This window comes from Podarcis bocagei, assembly GCF_964188305.1.
Source record: "Podarcis bocagei genome assembly, chromosome: 18".
Taxonomy (NCBI): domain Eukaryota; kingdom Metazoa; phylum Chordata; class Lepidosauria; order Squamata; family Lacertidae; genus Podarcis; species Podarcis bocagei.
In genome coordinates, this window is record NC_138144.1 from 6,508,523 (window position 1) to 6,525,703 (window position 17,181).

Sequence of the window (17,181 nt, forward strand, 5' to 3'; positions counted from 1 at the left end):
GATGCCATGAGCTTAAAATATATTTATGACCTTAGTTATAATCGAAGCAAGCCTATTGAAATTTCCCTCCATACTTTTAAAAAACATGGCCTGCCCCAAGGAATCCTGGGAACTGTAGTCTGCCTAAGCTGCTGGGAACTGTCATTCTGTGTGGGGCAAACTACAGTTCCCACAATCCTTTGGGGGAAGACGCAGCCTCTTAAAGTTACCTCAGTGAAACTCATTGGTGAGGGGAAAATGCACTCTGCACAGCCTCAGAGGTGCTCTTATTTATTCATAGTAGGGCCTTTGATAAGTGTTTTGGGTGCTTGGACTTTGGCTGCTTCCCTGCCATTACCGAGATGAGATAATTCTCTTTCTGTCAAGCTCCCCTACGGCCAATAATTTTCCCGCCCATTTTTCTTTCCCGCCCATCCACCACTTCCCTCCCCACGCGCATGCGCTGCTCTTTCCCGTCTCGAAACCAATCTTTCTCCGGTCGGCTCTCGCGAGATTTCCTTTATGCCGCCTTCCTCCGGGACCCTGCCGTACCACTCCGCGGCGCGCACGCGCGCGTTCTAGGACTTCGGGCATAAACGCCTAACCAATCAAAGCAGGCTGTGGGCGGGGGAAAGAAAAAGGAAAAGGGTAGGCGTTGCGACCTCAAACGCAGCAGCCAATCCCGTTGGCGGGCACCGTCCTGCGCGTGCGCTGCCGAACCGAACCGACCAATGGGGCCCGGGGGCGATGGGCACGCGCCCCGGCACCGACCAATCGGTGAAGAGGACTCGCGGAGCTCGCCCAATGGGGCGCGGGCGTGTGGTGTTGGTGGGGCGGCCGTCCCTCTCCTCCTCTCCCTTTGGCCACGCCCCTCCTCCTCCTCCCCCTCCCACCCCAGCTCCGCGTTCCCCTGAAGGGCCGGGCTTGGGAGCGCAGGTAGGCCTCACGCGCAGCCTCGGCCTCGCGTAGCTCGCCGAGCCGGGGGATGACGACGGCGACGCCGCGACTGAGGCGAGGCCCTCGCTGAGGAAGAAGGCCGCCGCCGCCGCCATGCCGGCCAAGAGGAAGCTGGTGCCGCCGGCCCTCAACATCACCCCCACCATCGCCGAAGGGCCCAGCCCCACAGGCGGGGAGGGCGACGGCTCCGAGTGAGTGCGGGACGGAGGCGGGGAGGGAAGCGGGAGGGGTCTCCGGGGGGCGGAGGCCTTTGGAAGTGGGGCTGGGAGGCGGAAGGGGGCGAGGGGAGGTCTAGGAAAGGGAAGGCAGGGTGTGGGGGGAGGGGTGTTAGACTGAATTATTATTATTATTATAATTAAGGCAGGGGGAGGAGGTGTTACACTGAATTATTATTATTATTAAGGCAGGGGAGGGGGTGTTATACTGAATTATTATTATTGAGGTTGGGGGAGGGGGTGTTATACTGAATTATTATTATTATTATTATTATTATTATTAAGCCGGGGGAGGAGGTGTTATACTGAATTATTATTATTAAGGCACTGGGAGGGGTGTTATATTGAATTATTATTATTAAGGCACGGTGTGTGTGGGGAGGGGGTGTAAGACTGAGTTATTATTAAGGCAGGGGGAGGGGGTGTTATACTGAATTTTTGTTATTATTAAGGCAGGGGGATGTTAGACTGAATAATTATTATTAAGGCACGGTGTGTGGGGGGAGGGGGTGTAAGACTGAATTATTATTAAGGCAGGGAGAGGGGGTGTTATACTGAATTATTATTATTACTAAAGCAGGGGAGGGGTGTTATACTGAATTATTATTGTTATTAAAGCAGGAGGAGGGGTGTTATACTGAATTACTATTATTATCATCATCATTATTATTATTATTAAAGCAGGGGGAGGGGTGTTATACTGATTTATTATTATTAAGGCAGGGGAAGGGGTGTTATACTGAATTATTATTATTATTAAGGCGGGGGGAGGGGTGTTATACTGAATTATTATTATTAAGGCAGGGGCGTGGGGGAGGGGGGATAAGACTGACTTATTATTATTATTAGTAACAATAATAATAATAGTAGTAGTAATAATAATAATAATAATAATAATAATAATAATAATAATAATAATAATAGCTTGTGGGATGCTCTTCCCAGAGTGGCTCTTTGCATATATTTAGGTGCCAGCCAAAAACATTCCTCTTCATTCCAGCATTGCAGGGGGTTAGGCTGGGTGACCCTTCCAACTCTACAATTCTAGGATTCTCCCACAACCTTTGGCTCATCAAATCATCTGTTTAAAGTGATTGGGGTTTTTTTGGGGGGGGGTGTAATTGTTTTTGTGATTTGCTAGGGTATGCGTTATATGTATATATTGCAAAGCGCCCCGTGGTCTAGGATGAAGGCATAGAAATAATGTATAGTGTGGGGGATTCCCTGGTCCTGAATGGGCTAACTGTGCCCCTGAAGGACCAGGTGCGCAGCCTGGGAGTCATTTTGGACTCACAGCTGTCCATGGAGGCGCAGGTTAATTCTGTGTCCAGGGCGGCTGTCTACCAACTCCACCTGGTGCGCAGGATGAGACCCTACCTGCCCGCAGACTGTCTTGCCAGAGTGGTGCATGCTCTGGTTATCTCCCGCTTGGATTACTGCAATGCGCTCTACGTGGGGCTACCTTTGAAGGTGACCTGGAAACTTCAATTAATCCAGAATGCAGCAGCTAGACTGGTGACTGGGAGTGGCCGCCGGGACCACATAACACCGGTTCTGAGAGATCTGCATTGGCTCCCGGTACGTTTCCGAGCACAATTCAAAGTGTTGATGCTGACCTTTAAAGCCCTAAACGGCCCCAGTCCTGTATACCTGAAGGAGCGTCTCCACCCCCATCGTTCAGCTCGGACACTGAGATCCAGCGCCGAGGGCCTTCTGGAGGTTCCCACATTGCGAGAAGTAAGATTACAGGGAACCAGGCAGAGGACCTTCTTGGTGGTGGCGCCTGCCCTGTGGAACGCCCTCCCAGCAGATGTCAAGGCAATAAACACCTTTTTTACTTTTAAAAGACAACTGAAGGCAGCCCTCTTTAGGGAAGTTTTTAATGTCTGATGCTGTACTGTTTTTAATATTCAGTTGCAAGCCGCCCATAGTGGCTGGGGAAACCCAGCCAGATGGACGGGGTATAAATAATAAATTATTATTATTATTATTATTATTATTATTATTATTATTATTATTATTATTATTGCCCACCCTTCCCCCGTACGGTCTCAGGGCAGGTTGCAGCAACTGAAAAGCATAACGCTTCCACGAAAACACACAACGTTACACAAGGTGTTGTGTGTGCGGTTTTTTTAAAAGTGGCTTGCGATCGTGGGAAGAAATACATATAAATACATATAAAAGTAGGGTGTGGGGATGCAGAGGTGGGGAAGAGGAGGTCTAGAAAAGGGAATAAAGGGTGTGGGGGTGTTAGACTGAGGGAGGAAGGGTGGGCGCTTGTGGGAATAATAATTATTATTATTATCCGCCCTTCCCTTTAAAGTCCTGGGGCTGGTTACAGCAACTAAAAGACAGCACTAAGATGAAAAGCACAATGTTGCACAATGTTTTAAAACAACATAGCAATCTCAGAAAGAAGGCATGTCTTTATAAATACGTACCTCAGGTGGCAAAAGCTGGGTCAGAAGAGGTGAGGCTTCAGCATTTACCGAAAACTATATTGTTATGGAAAAGACCCTGATGCTGGGAAAGATGGAGGGCACAAGGAGAAGGGGACGACAGAGGACAAGATGGTGGGACAGTGTTCTCGAAGCTACCAGCATGAATCTGACCAAACTGCGGGAGGCAGTGGAAGACAGGAGTGCCTGGCGTGCTCTGGTCCAGGGGGTCACAAAGAGTCGGACACGACTAAACAACAACAACATATTGTTATGATTACTTGCTGAATTTGTTGGCTGCTTAGGGCAACCCAATGTGACTTACAACCAAACAGACAACCACCACTGCTGTCCCCTGCCACATAGATAGATTAATTAATAAATAATTGAATTGAATTAAATTTCTGTATCTGAGAATCATGTTAAAACCGAGAGGGGAAAGAATAATAATAATAATAATAGTTATTATCCCCACCCTTTTCTCTGACAGGGAACTCAAGGCAGCTTACAGATAAAAATAAGAACAACTAAAGTGACGTTGCCACACGCCCCTCAATAGTTGCACAACTTGGGAGGGGTTTCCACAGAAAATGCCATCTCCTGCCTGTTGCCACCACCTTGAGCTTCTGAGGGCAGAGGAGTAATCAAGGGGGCACCCTCTGCCAGTCTTAGGGCCCAATAGGTCTGTAGGGAAGGAGGCGATCATTAAAGTATTTGAGGAGTTTAGGGCTTTAAACACTAATGGCCTGGTGTGTTCGTGTTTATGTATTTAAAAGTGTTGTTGTAAATTGCTTGTAGGCCTTTGGGTCCAAAACTCTAGGTATTTATTTTATTTTATTTTTTATTTACTGGTTGCTTTTTTACTGAGGTAACTCAAAGCGACTGACATTATGTAAGCAAACAAACACGCACAACACAAAAACATCTAAAAAGACCATCCCTATTGTTAAAAGGCAAGATTGAAACATCCCGCTCACTCAAGGCGGCCAAGCGCCTGGCAAAAAAGAAATGTTTTTTCACCTTTCACCTAAAGCTATGTCATGATGGCACCAGGCAAGCATCCCTGGGGAGAGCGTTCCACAAGTGGGGAGCCACCAATGAAAAGTCCCCATTCGGTTGTGCTCCAGACTTCCTAAGATAACAATCACAAGGTCCAGGTCAGTTCATATGGGAAGAGCTATTGAAGCCTTGAGCCACATAAGTAGTATTAGTGTTATCAGTGGGTTGGATGCAACTAAGTCCTACTCAGGGTAGACCTGTTGAAATGAATAAACCTAAGGTAGCCATGCCTATTATTTTCAATGGGTCTACTCTGAGTAGGGCTGCCACAGGATACAACTCAATAAAAGTACTTTATTAAGGTAGGCAGCTAGAAAGGAGAAGTATGTCTCTTAAGAGCATGTGACTTTAAAGGGGGATTCCATTTATGGAAGGAAGAAGGAGATCTGGGCAAGAGCGGATGAAGGGGGCTTTGACTGAAAGGTTGCAATTTCATTTACTGCAAAGTGACTGCTTAATCTTTAACTCTTCTTAGTAGCGCACATAAAATTACAAAGAAAGATGAATCATACAAAGCAATTTTTATTTTTTTTTACTGTTAAGGGTGTTATTATTACTGAGCTAGATGTTGAATAATGGAGCAAGAAGAGCAGCTGGGAGGTGGGGGCATTAACACATGTGAAGGGGGGTCCATGTGGGCAGGTGGTCTGGAAAGGGACATCAACGATTGGAGGGGCTTGAGATGGGATTGTTGTTATTAGTGGTGTTGGGATGGCTGTGGAATGTAAGAGGAGACAATTAATGAGCAGGTGTAACTAGAAGAGACAGAGGGGGAAATATCTATATGTGTTGGAGTCATATAGATATAGATATTTTCCCCGCTATACCTCGGGTTACAGACACTTCAGGTTGTGTGTTTTCGGGTTGCGCACCGCGCCTAACCTGGAAGTACCAAAATGGGTTACTTCCGGGTTTTGGCGCGGAAGCGCTAAATCGTGCTTTGCGCAGAAGCGCCGAATTGCGAGCTGCGCAGACGCAGCACTGCGGGTTGCGAACCCGCCTCCCGCACGGATCACGTTCGCAACCCCCAAGCATCCACTGTAGGTTGAGATGGGTCTTAAAGTGTTATTGTACATGAGGGTGGGGGGAAAGCAGCTGAGGCAATGAACCGGGGAGGGGCATCTGGGAGAGAGATGTTTGTGCTATATTCAGTTGGACTTATTCCCAAGTAAGTGTGTATAGGATCGCAGCCTTAAAGAGGAATCCATATATGGAAGAGACCAGGGTTTGGGTTGAATGATGATTGGCGCTTAAAGGGCACCTATTCTTAGTGCCACTGGTGTTGAAATGGCATGTGTTCCTGAATAGTTTGGGGGTGGGTTGCATGTTAACAGAACTGAGGCAGAAGGGAAGGCAGTGAATGGAAGGAGGGGAGCTGGAAGAGGTTTTCTTTATGAGAGTTTATTGTTCCAGGCAAGCATCCTCTCTGATCCGGGTCTCCCAGGTCACAATGGGTCAGGGCATCTGGCTGTTAAACCAGAAGGTTGGTGGTTTGTGCCCACCCAGGGACAGGATTCCTTTCATTGCATTGGACAGGAAGGCCCTTGGGAGTCCCGTCCAACGCTACAGTTCTCTGATTAAACGTTTGAAGGAGCAAATTCACACGAGGAAGAAAGTGTGGGGAAGAGAATGGATTGGTAGTGTTGGCTAAGAGAGGGCAGGATCTTCATTGCCAAGTAGGACGGTTCAATCCCCAAGTGAGGCTGGGAATGTCCCCTGTCTGAAATTCTGGAGAGCCTCTGTCAGTGGCTGCAGTCAAAAACAGAGCAATTGTATGACCTAGTTGTAAGATAGTTTCTTAGGAAAGGTTGTGGTTAAAAGGGTGTCATGGAGTTCATTAGTAGAGGTGTAGAGAGATGTGTGAGAGGCCTGGTATAGCCCTCTGGGAAGGGTGGCTCAGATTGAAGAGGGAGTGGTGTTAAAAGCGAGCTGGATAGATGGGTACCTTGCAGGGATGGGGTTAGAAGGTAACACAGTGGGGAGTGCTGAGAATTAAGGTAATGTAACGCTTAAACCAGCAAGTCTTTTATGTAAGTTGCAAGAGGACATGAAAAATGTACAGGAACAGATAACCTAAGAGCAAATGACTAGGATCCACTGGGAGACTGGCTTGAAATGTACTGCCTACTTTCTCATTTCTCCATTCTTCCTTTGGCAGAGGGGGAGAGGGAGTTTATTTTAATTTTAAGATGGATTTACTGCCTTTCTACTCTCGTCCACCAAGACATTTTGCATAAATGCGGTATCTATTTTACAGTTTTAACAGCCAGCAGTAGTGAAGCCAAAAGAATAGCATTGATGAGAGCAACCAGATAAGGCACACACAGTTGCACCCTGCTCTGCCTTTTGGAACAGAAAGGCTTTCTTAACAGTGTAATTTCACACATTCTTTCTTAGAGGTGTGTCTCACACAGTGTTAGAAACTAGCCAAGCGCCAGGTGTGTTTTGTGACTGGCATGAGTCCAATTGCGACCACATGGATGCCAGGTTGGCAGCTGGGGAAAGCAACATGTGCCTTAGAGAAGGCTCTGAAATATTTTCCTTGAGGCTTGTTGTATTTTGGATGGTTTCATTTGATGTTTTACTGTGTCGTCAACCACTTTAAGATTTGTTCTGTAAACTATAAAGCGGTATAGAAATGAAATTAACAACAAATAACTTGATCGTAAAAGGAAAAAAAGCAACTAGACATTCCATTATGGCGACCATAACCTAGGTTTAAGGTGCCATTTGATATAGAGTCTATATCGAGTTTCTGACACTGGTCCCTCTGTATTTAGTGGGGTTTGCTCCGAGGACATGGTTCAGTGGTAGAGCACATGCTTTGTATGTTGAGTATCCTGGGTACTACACCTGATCTTTCCGGGTAGGAATAGGAAATATTACCATGGAGAGCTGCTGCCAGTTGATGTAGAATACCTTGTAGAGCCTTATTTTATTTGTTTATTATTTCTTAAATTTCTATGCCGCCCTTCATCCAAGGAGCAAAGGGCAGTTAAAAGGCCATAGGTGGTTTAATTTATCAAAGGCCTGGGAGAAAAGGACTCTTTGCCTAGTGCCTAAAGATACAGTGGTGCCCCGCAAGACGAATGCCTCGCAAGACGGAAAACTCGCTAGACGAAAGAGTTTTCCATTTTGGAGGTGCTTCGCAAAACGAATTTCCTATGGGCTTGCTTTGCAAGATAACAATGTCTTGCGAGTTCCTGCTGGTTTTTTTCCCTTCCCCCCCTTTTTCTGAGCCGCTAAGCCACTTATCAGCTGATCCGATCAGCAGATAAGCCGCTAATAGTGCTAATCCGCTAATCCGTCAATGGGCTTGCTTTGCAAGACGAAAAAACCGCTAGACGAAGAGAATCACAGAACGGATTCTTTTTGGCTTGCGAGGCACCACTGTGCGTAATGAAGGTACCGGGTGAACTTCACTAGGAAGAGCATTCCACAAATGGGGAGCCACCGCAGCCCCCTTTTGTGGAGGGGGCATGTGACAAAGATGGTGATCACAGGGTCTGCTCCCATCATACCTGACCATTGGCCATGCTGACTAAGGTTGATGGAAGTTGGAGTCCAGCAAGATCTGGAGGGCCACAGGTTCCCAGCCCTGGGGTTGTATTAGCTAGATCAGGCATAGGCAACCTCGGCCCTCCAGATGTTTTGGGGCTATAATTCCCATCATCCCTGACCACTGGTCCTGTTAGCTAGGGATGATGGGAGTTGTAGTCCCAAAAACATCTAGAGGGCCGAGGTTGCCTATGCCTGAGCTAGATGGACCTGTGGCCTGGCTCAGTGTAAGATAGCTTCGTACGTTCTTAGGATTTCAGTTTCTTTTTCTTCCTTTTTTTTAGAAGCTTACTGGAGTAAGTTGGCGGAATGAGCAACCTTAGGTCGAAGGGCACAGCAATAGAAAAGGCCTTGTTTTTCATCTGCTATAACTTGTCGTTGGAAAACAGTTCAGGACTTCTCTGTAGACCAATGGTGTCAAACCTTGTGGAACATTGCATTGTAAACATTACTCGTCCATTTAAACTGCTTAGGGGTCAAGACTTGCTGGGCTCCGTTTAGATCATCTGGTACATCTTTATTGAACATCTATCAAAAAACGTCCTTACAGTACATCGAGAGTATGTTGGTAGATATGGATGATGTTAACTTCTGGCTTTGGACCTTTGGACTTTCTGTTGGTAATAATGTCTTTTGTGCATATCTTAAAAGGTCTTGGGCAGTGAAAAAGATCTCATTTGTAGTATGTTTTTACCTGGTTAAACTTTTGCATTTTTTGTTTTAGTGTGATATGGCAGGCATTTAATCACAATGAAAATGAAGAAAAAGCCCTGCTTTTCATAACTTACAGCTACCCTGATAACTTACAGCTAACCTGATAACTGATAACCAAAGGGCCGGATTAGGCGCCCAAAACAAACTTTGGACTGCCTGGTCTATATAATTCCTACTGTGGGGCGTATGGGGTGTTAGGGGAGGGGGTAGTATCTCTGGGTAGTGCTCCTTTTGGGGTCTTTTATCCACCTTTGGTCTTCACCCTGTACTCAGCTGTCACCTGCAGCTCCTCGAAGCTGTCAGCAGGCAACAGCGGCCACAGTCCTGAGAAATGGCTTCATTGTTGTTTAGTCATGTCCGACTCTTCATGACCCCCTGGACCAGAGCACACCAGGCACTCCTGTCTTCCACTGCCTCCCGCAATTTGGTCAAACTCATGAACACTTCAAGAACACTGTCCAACTATCTCATCCTCTGTTGTCCCCTTCTCCTTGTGCCCTCAACTTCTCCCATCATCAGGGTCTTTTCCAGGGAGTCTTCTCTTCTCATGAGGTGCCCAAAGTACTGGAACCTCAGCCTCAGGATCTTTCCTTCCAGTGAGCACTCAGGGCTGATTTCCTTCAGAATGGATATGATCTTCTTGCAGTCCATGGAACTCTCAAGAGTCTCCTCCAGCGCCATAATTCAAAAGCATCCATTCTTTGGCAATCAGCCTTCTTTATGGCCCTTCTCTCACTTCCATACATCACTACTGGGAAAACCATAGCTTTAACTATACGGACCTTTGTTGGCAAGGTGATGTTTCTGCTTTTTAAGATGCTGTCTAGGTTTGTCATGGTTTTTCTCCCAAGAAGCAGGCGTCCTTTAATTTCGTGGCTGCTGTCACCATCTGCAGTGATCATGGAGCCCAAGAAAGTAAAATCTCTCACTGCCTCCATTTCTTCCCCTTCTATTTGCCAGGAGGTGATGGGACCAGTAGCCATGATCTTCGTTTTTTTGATGTTGAGCTTCAGACCATATTTTGCGCTCTCCTCTTTCACCCTCATTAAAAGGTTCTTTAATTCCTCCTCACTTTCTGCCATCAAGCTTTTGTCATCTGCATATCTGAGGCTGTTGATATTTCTTCCGGCAATCTTAATTCCGGCTAGGGAGTCATCCAACCCAGCCTTTTGCATGATGAATTCTGCATATAAGTTAAATAAGCAGGGAGGCAATATACAGCCTTGTCATACGTGGCTGCTGTGCAAACCCAGCTCACGTCACTTGAGCAGAGCCGGCCCACCTGTTGGGCCAGGTGAAGCGGCTGCTTAGGGCGGCGGGTGAAATGGGAATGGGGTAGAGGAAGTAAAAAAAATGAGTTGAAGGCAAGGGCCATAGCACAGAGGTAGAGCATCTCTGCCTTGCATGCAGAAGGTCCTGGGTTCAGGCTTCAGGTCGGGCTGAAATCCTGTGCTTCTGCTACCAGTCAGGACAATACTGAGCCTTATAGACCAATAGTCTGACTCAGTACAAGGTAGCTTTAGAGGTTCCTAAGAGAGGATTATGTGGGAAATGCTTGTCTAGAGAGTTGTCATGAGTGTGATGAAGGGTTAGCTTTGGCAGAGAGGCTGGGTACATTGAAGAGGGTTGCCTTGGAGCGAGAGAATCGTTTCCAGGGATCCAAATGTAGGCTTTGCATTCCGACTTCAGAGAATCAGATTTTCTGGGGGAGGCAGTTGGTGTAGAAAGTGAGATCTGATCAGGAAGCCCAGACAATGGAGTTGAGGGCTGCTTCTTAGGAAGAATAAATTTGACCTGTGCAGAAGAGCTGCTGCTGCTGCTATGGGAATGTCAGAATGTACCCTTAATGCACAGAACACACAAGGAGGGTGTGCTGGAGAGTAAGGCTCAACTGGCAGCAGTTGGGCAAGAAAAGGGGGGTAAAAGGCGCTCTCTCCAAAACAGCTTTCCTTCACCACAATATGTAACGTAGGATCGCCTTTACACCTTCATGCCATCGTTAGAGAGTGGGTTGCAACTCAGCACACTTAGCTGGAGAGAGATCGCTGAGTTTCCTTACATGCTGTCTTGCTAGATAAGCCCCTTCAGGAATGCTACCAAATAAGTTGACAGTGCTTCAGTTTCCTAGGAGTCAGCACTGAATAGTTAGAAGCCAATCTCACATAGTGAAAATCCCTAGACTCTGGAAGCACAGTTTTGAGGGTTGTGACAACACAGTGTGATTTGCCATGGCAGTTTATGTGCAGGGCCCAGGGGATTAATCTGTGGCCAGCAAATAGTCTCACTTCTCAGGCTTTGGTAGAAGCAGCGGGACAGACTGGGAATCCAGGGAGACTCAACAGTTTCCTCCCGCCTTTCCTTTAAGAGCACATCTTGTTGACCTCCAGAAGAAACTGGAAGAACTGGAACTGGATGAGCAGCAGAAGAAACGGTTGGAGGCTTTTCTCACCCAGAAGGCCAAAGTTGGAGAGCTGAAAGATGACGATTTTGAGAGGATTTCTGAGCTGGGAGCCGGTAATGGTGGAGTGGTCACCAAAGTACAACACAAACCCTCAGGGCTAATCATGGCACGGAAGGTGAGGAGGAGGAGGAGGGTGATGTCTCATCCAATGTGACCAAATGTTTGGGGGCATCTGCAGAGATGGCAAGAAACAGTTGAGCCATAACCAGTAAATCTATGATGAGAATTCTGTGGGGGCGAGCCAAATCTAGCAGGCATGTAACCTGAGCTGTCACTAGCCACCTCATTTAATGCACCTTGGTTTAAGAACAGCTTCGTTTATAAACAACTTGGATTAAGAACGCTGCAGACCCAGAAGTAGGTGTTTTGGTTTGTGAACTTTGCCTTGGAAGCAGAACACGTTGAGTGTGTTCCATTTGTAAACTGAGTCTCCAGCTGCTATGGGAAAGCACGCCTTGGTTTAAGAATGGACTTCCGGAACGGATTAAGTTCGTAAACCAAGGTACCACTGTATTAAAGCTTCTGGGCTAGCTTGAAAAAGATTTGAATTTGTATCTTTCTAGTGTCTTTAATCAGTTTGTTTGTTCGTTGTACAGGGCCCCCCCCCATCAGTGGAGCACATATAAGCCTCCCCCCTGCCCCGTTATGCCCCTGTTCTGCCTACCTCTGGGTCCAAAAGGACCCATGTGCCAGCATTTGCGTGTCAATTGAATGCACCTATAATGGTCGCCTCCTGTATATATATTGCATTCCCCCCCCCCCCCCAAAATGAGCTTGTCAGGGTAGCATACAATGGTTCGCCCTCCTTGAGTTTGCCTTCTCTGCAATCTCATGGAATATGTTTGGCTGAGATAAGAGTGAGTGGCTCACTTCATAGCTGGGTGGGGACTTGAATGCAGACCTGGTCTGACACTTTTAACTTCTTGCCCTGTTTTCTTTAACACACACACCTGTCTCTAAATTCAGGTAGGTAGCCGTGTTGGTCTGACGCAGTTGAAATAAAAAAAAAAAATTGTCCAGTAGCACCTTAGAGACCAACAAAGTTTGTTCTGGGTATAACATGCACGCGAAAGCTCATACCCAGAACAAATTTAGTTGGTCTCTTAAGGTGCCACTGGACAATTTTTTATTTACCTGCCTCTAAAAATTGCCATGACACGTTTGGTGCAATACAGCCAATACACTTTCCCCCCCCATCAGTCCTCCTTCAGTTTGTTGGCTTTCCCCCCGTGGTGAACCATTCCTGAAACAACTTATAGTTTCCCCCTCTTCTTCCCACAGTTTGCAATTGGTAATGTTCAGCTGTCTAACAAAGGGGGCTGGAGTTTCTCTTTAAAGTGCCTTTGGGTGGCAGTATGGAAATACAGTGGTACCTCAGGTTACATACGCTTCAGGTTACAGACTCCGCTAACCCAGAAATAGTGCTTCAGGTTAAGAACTTTGCTTCAGGATGAGAACAGAAATCGTGCGGCAGCAGCAGGAGGCCCCATTAGCTAAAGTGGTGCTTCAGGTTAAGAACAGTTTCAGGTTAAGTACGGACCTCCGGAACGAATTAAGTTCTTAACCCGAGGTACCACTGTAGTTCTTGGTGCAGCCTTTTATCCCCTTTGTTCCTTCATTCCCCACCCACTCCCTCTTCTCCCCACAGCTGATTCACCTGGAGATCAAGCCTGCCATCCGAAACCAGATAATCCGCGAGCTCCAGGTGCTTCACGAGTGTAACTCTCCATACATTGTGGGTTTCTATGGCGCCTTCTACAGCGATGGGGAGATAAGCATCTGTATGGAGCATATGGTAAGTGTTGTTTTTCTCTCCCACCTTCTTAAGCAAGACAGATACCCTGTTCAGCACCAGTCAGAGCATCAACCTCTGACTGTAGCTAATCCTTCCATCTAGGACATGCAGAAGCAGCATAACGTTCTTGCATTGAATGGATAGCAATTCTTGTGTTTTCCTCTGGGTTTCCTCATTGGCTGCTTGTTGCGTGCCTGGCACTCCATGTCTTTTTTAAAAAAATCCGCTCTTAATTATATAACCCCGAAGATGTTCCTAGTGCTGGGGGGGGGGGAATTAAAATCCTAGCTGCCAGCACCATGTTATTTTTCTAGAAGCAAGCCTTGCGCAGAATGAAGGGAATGTCTCTGATTTGCAGACACCAGCAATAACCTTGGGGGGCTAAAATAGGGGCCAGTGTGTTTTCCAGTCTTGACTCTTGCTTATACCTGTAACCAGGTTCTTTCGCCATTTGATCAAGCCATATCTCTCCCCTTCTTGTAAAGGTCTTGGGAACCTTGCGGGGAGTGGCTATTCACATATGAACCTCCCTGATGCTTAAGGTCAGCTGGGGAGGCCCTAATTCAAGTTCCAGCTTGTTCAGAGACCAGATCAGTTTCTGCAAGAAGTGGTGTCTTCTCAAATTGCCGTTTCAGAGGTTTGGTATGCACTTCTGTGGGCTGTACAGTGGTGCCCCGCAAGACGAATGCCTCGCACATCGGAAAACTCGCTAGACGAAAGAGTTTTCCGTTTTGGAGGTGCTTCGCAAAACGAATTTCCTATGGGCTTGCTTCGCAAGACGACAATGTCTTGCGAGTTCCTGCTGGTTTTCCCCCCTCCCCCCTTTTTCTAAGCCGCTAAGCCGCTTATCAGCTGATCCGATCAGCAGATAAGCCGCTAAAAGCCGCTAATAGCGCTAATCCGCTAATCCGTCAATGGGCTTGCTTCGCAAGACGAAAAAACCGCTAGACGAAGAGAATCACAGAACGGATTCTTTTCGTCTTGCGAGGCACCACTGTGCTTGTGATCTCTCAATACATTCTGCAGACAAGAGCGAACTTTACCTTGTCAACTTTTTTGTGAGGCAAGATCAGGGCCATCTGCTACATTCTCTCTCTCTCTCTCTTTCAGATTGTTAGCTTTGTTTCATTTTAAGAATCGCAACACAGCAGAGATTTGTATAAAGTAATGTATTCTGTGGGCAAAGTGGATAAAATAGAATGTTTGAGAATCACCCTGGCTTGCTTACATGTCTTCAGTCTTGTGAGGCATTGATTTAGTAGATGGCAAAGGACCCCGGTGCTTTATTTTCTTTTCTTAAGTCACGTGTCCCACCTCTCAATCAAAATAATGGCCAAGATGGCTTACTCATACACATATATGCATACACAAGTGGGTTTCTTTTAATGATAGGCAGAACGAAGAGCAGCTATGAAACAGAGGTCAAAATTATTCCCTCCATTCTGTTAAGAGAAAGAGAGAAGCATTTGGCTTTTAATGAGGTAACTCGGGTGCCAGGCAAATATGCTTAGGGTGGATATTCTGTATTCGGAAATGCCACAGCAGAAAAAAGCAGCCCCCTTGTTCCTGCCAGCCACTTGCTTATCCTGAAGGTGAGGTCAGAGCCTTGCTTGCAGATCTCTGCAAATAGGCCGGTTCTTGCAGTAGACATTGAGAGATGTTGGCCAGTTGTGTCAACCGTAAGGCAAGTGCAGATCTAGTGCAGGGTCTGGCAGCGAGAGGGGGGTCATCTCCCTATTGCTTTGGTTCCTTTTACATAGTTTACGGCAGCTGCTGCCATTTGAGAGCCAGTGTGGTGTAGTGGTTAAGAGCGGTAGTCACGTAATCTGGGGAACCGGGTTCGCGTCTCCGCTCCTCCACCTGCAGCTGCTGGGTGACCTTGGGCCAGTCACACTTCTCTGAAGTCTCTCAGCCCCACTCACCTCACAGAGTGTTTGTTGTGGGGGAGGAAGGGAAAAGGAGATTGTTAGCCGCTTTGAGACTCCTGAAGGGGAGTGAAAAGCGGGATATCAAATCCAAACTCCTCCTTCTCCTCTTCTTCTTCTTCTTCTTGGTGACTTGTTCGGTGGTCACTGGTATGCTGTGAATTCTGCATTTTGCCAAATTTAAGTGACACAGAAATAATATGCTGCCTGAGCCACAACGGGCAACTGTTATTAGTAGTAATGGTATTAGTAGTAATAGCAGCAACAGCATTTAGACCAGGCATAGGCAAACTCGGCCCTCCAGATGTTTTGAGACTACAGCTCCCATCATCCCTGACCACTGGTCCTGTAGGTAGGAATGATGGGAGTTGTAGTCCTAAAACGTCTGGAGGGCCGAGTTTGCCTATGCCTGATTTAGACTTATCAGTTGCTTGTTACCCAAAGGTCTCCAAGCAAACCATAACACATATAAAAACATAAATACATTATACCATTAATAAGTTATGCAAAACATTAGCTAAATAGTAAACAGATTGATAGGGACGCGGGTGGCGCTGTGGGTTAAACCACAGAGCCTAGGGCTTGCCGATCAGAAGGTCGGCGGTTCGAATCCCCGCCACGGGGTGAGCTCCCGTTGCTCGGTCCCTGCTCCTGCCAACCTAGCAGTTCGAAAGCACCTCAAAGTGCAAGTAGATAAATAGGTACCACTCCTGCGGAAAGGTAAACGGTGTTTCCGTGCGCTGCTCTGGTTTGCCAGAAGCAGCTTAGTCATGCTGACCACATGACCCGGAAGCTGTACACCAGCTCCGTCGGCCAATAAAGTGAGATGAGTGCCGCAACCCCAGAGTCGGTCACGACTGGACCTAATGGTCAGGGGTCCCTTTACCTTTAAACAGATGGATACAGAACACCAACAATTCATGGAATACACACACACACACACACACACACACACACAGCTGCAAAAACAACCCCCCGTAACAACCACAGGAAGTTTTAGGGCCTGCTGATTGCAGAACTAACTCGGGTCAGTCCATCAGACACCTGGGAAGCAAGGTCAGCCTTTACCTGTTGTTGAAAAGATGCCAGCAAAGGTGGCAAGTGGGGAGTCACAATTGAAAATGCCCTTTCCCTTGTCACTGCGCGAAAAAAAGTGTTAAAAGGTCCCCCTTCCTGAGGAAGTAAAAAATGATATTACTGATTCGAGGTATAAAAATGCTTGAGAAGAAAAGTTTCAATTAGCAGTAAAATCTGGCTGCAGCTGGGGTGTACGTACACCATGTACCTTTGCACTATGCCTGTGTCTGGGGAAGAGATGGGTTAGCACTCTGCCTCCATACAGGAATGCCTGGCTTGCGCGGGGTGTGAACTGTGATTATGGCCAATATCTTACTTTATGTCAGCTGGTCTCTTTTCCTCTGAGTTTAGGATGGAGGTTCCCTAGATCAGGTTTTGAAAGAAGCCAAGAGAATTCCTGAGGATATCTTGGGGAAAGTCAGCATAGCGGTGAGTATGCTGTTGCCTTCCTCTTAAAAAAAAAAAAGCTTGTTTAAAGAAAATAGGCTCAGCTTTGCGGCGTTCGGGAGCCAAAATGTTTGAGAACTAAGCTGTTCAAAAACCAAAGTACAATTGTATTAGCAGCTCAGTTCTGATGAAGTAGAGAAGGATAACAATTATTCCCCCCCCCCTTGCTTACAGGGTGTCTAAAAAATAACCAGTTGCCTTCGTACTTCTTCTCTAAATGAAAGGCGTTGCATGAATTATTTTAACAATAATTAATAACCACTTTTCAGGAACAAAGGTTCATCGAGTTTGTCAGCTGCTCTTCCTTACCTTAAACTGTTGAAACTGATCAGGCAATAAAAGTGAAACTCTTGTGATGGTTTTGAGGGCTCCCTCCTTTAACATGGAAGAGAACTTCCCCAAATGGAGGGGAGGGAAATTGCCTTTATCAAATGTCAGTCCTGCTCAAGGTTAGGCCCCTTTGATGGACATGACTAATTTGGCTCCATTAATTTTAATGCTGAGTGTCAATCAATCAAGTGGATTAGGTGACCAAATGCAGGTTATAGTCAAA

At 46.6% G+C, this 17,181-nt stretch overlaps 1 protein-coding gene across 1 annotated transcript in view; it reads left to right on the forward strand.

Moving 5' to 3' along the window:
• The first annotated feature begins 874 nt into the window (after positions 1–874).
• MAP2K2 (mitogen-activated protein kinase kinase 2) overlaps positions 875–17,181 on the forward strand; it is a 32,270-nt gene continuing 15,963 nt past the window's right edge. The window contains exons 1-4 of the mRNA XM_081177929.1: positions 875–1,127; positions 11,289–11,499; positions 13,033–13,179; positions 16,533–16,610. Of these exons, the coding sequence (XP_081034055.1) occupies positions 1,030–1,127; positions 11,289–11,499; positions 13,033–13,179; positions 16,533–16,610 (534 nt within the window). The 5' untranslated portion in view covers positions 875–1,029. The remainder of the gene's footprint in view (positions 1,128–11,288; positions 11,500–13,032; positions 13,180–16,532; positions 16,611–17,181) is intronic.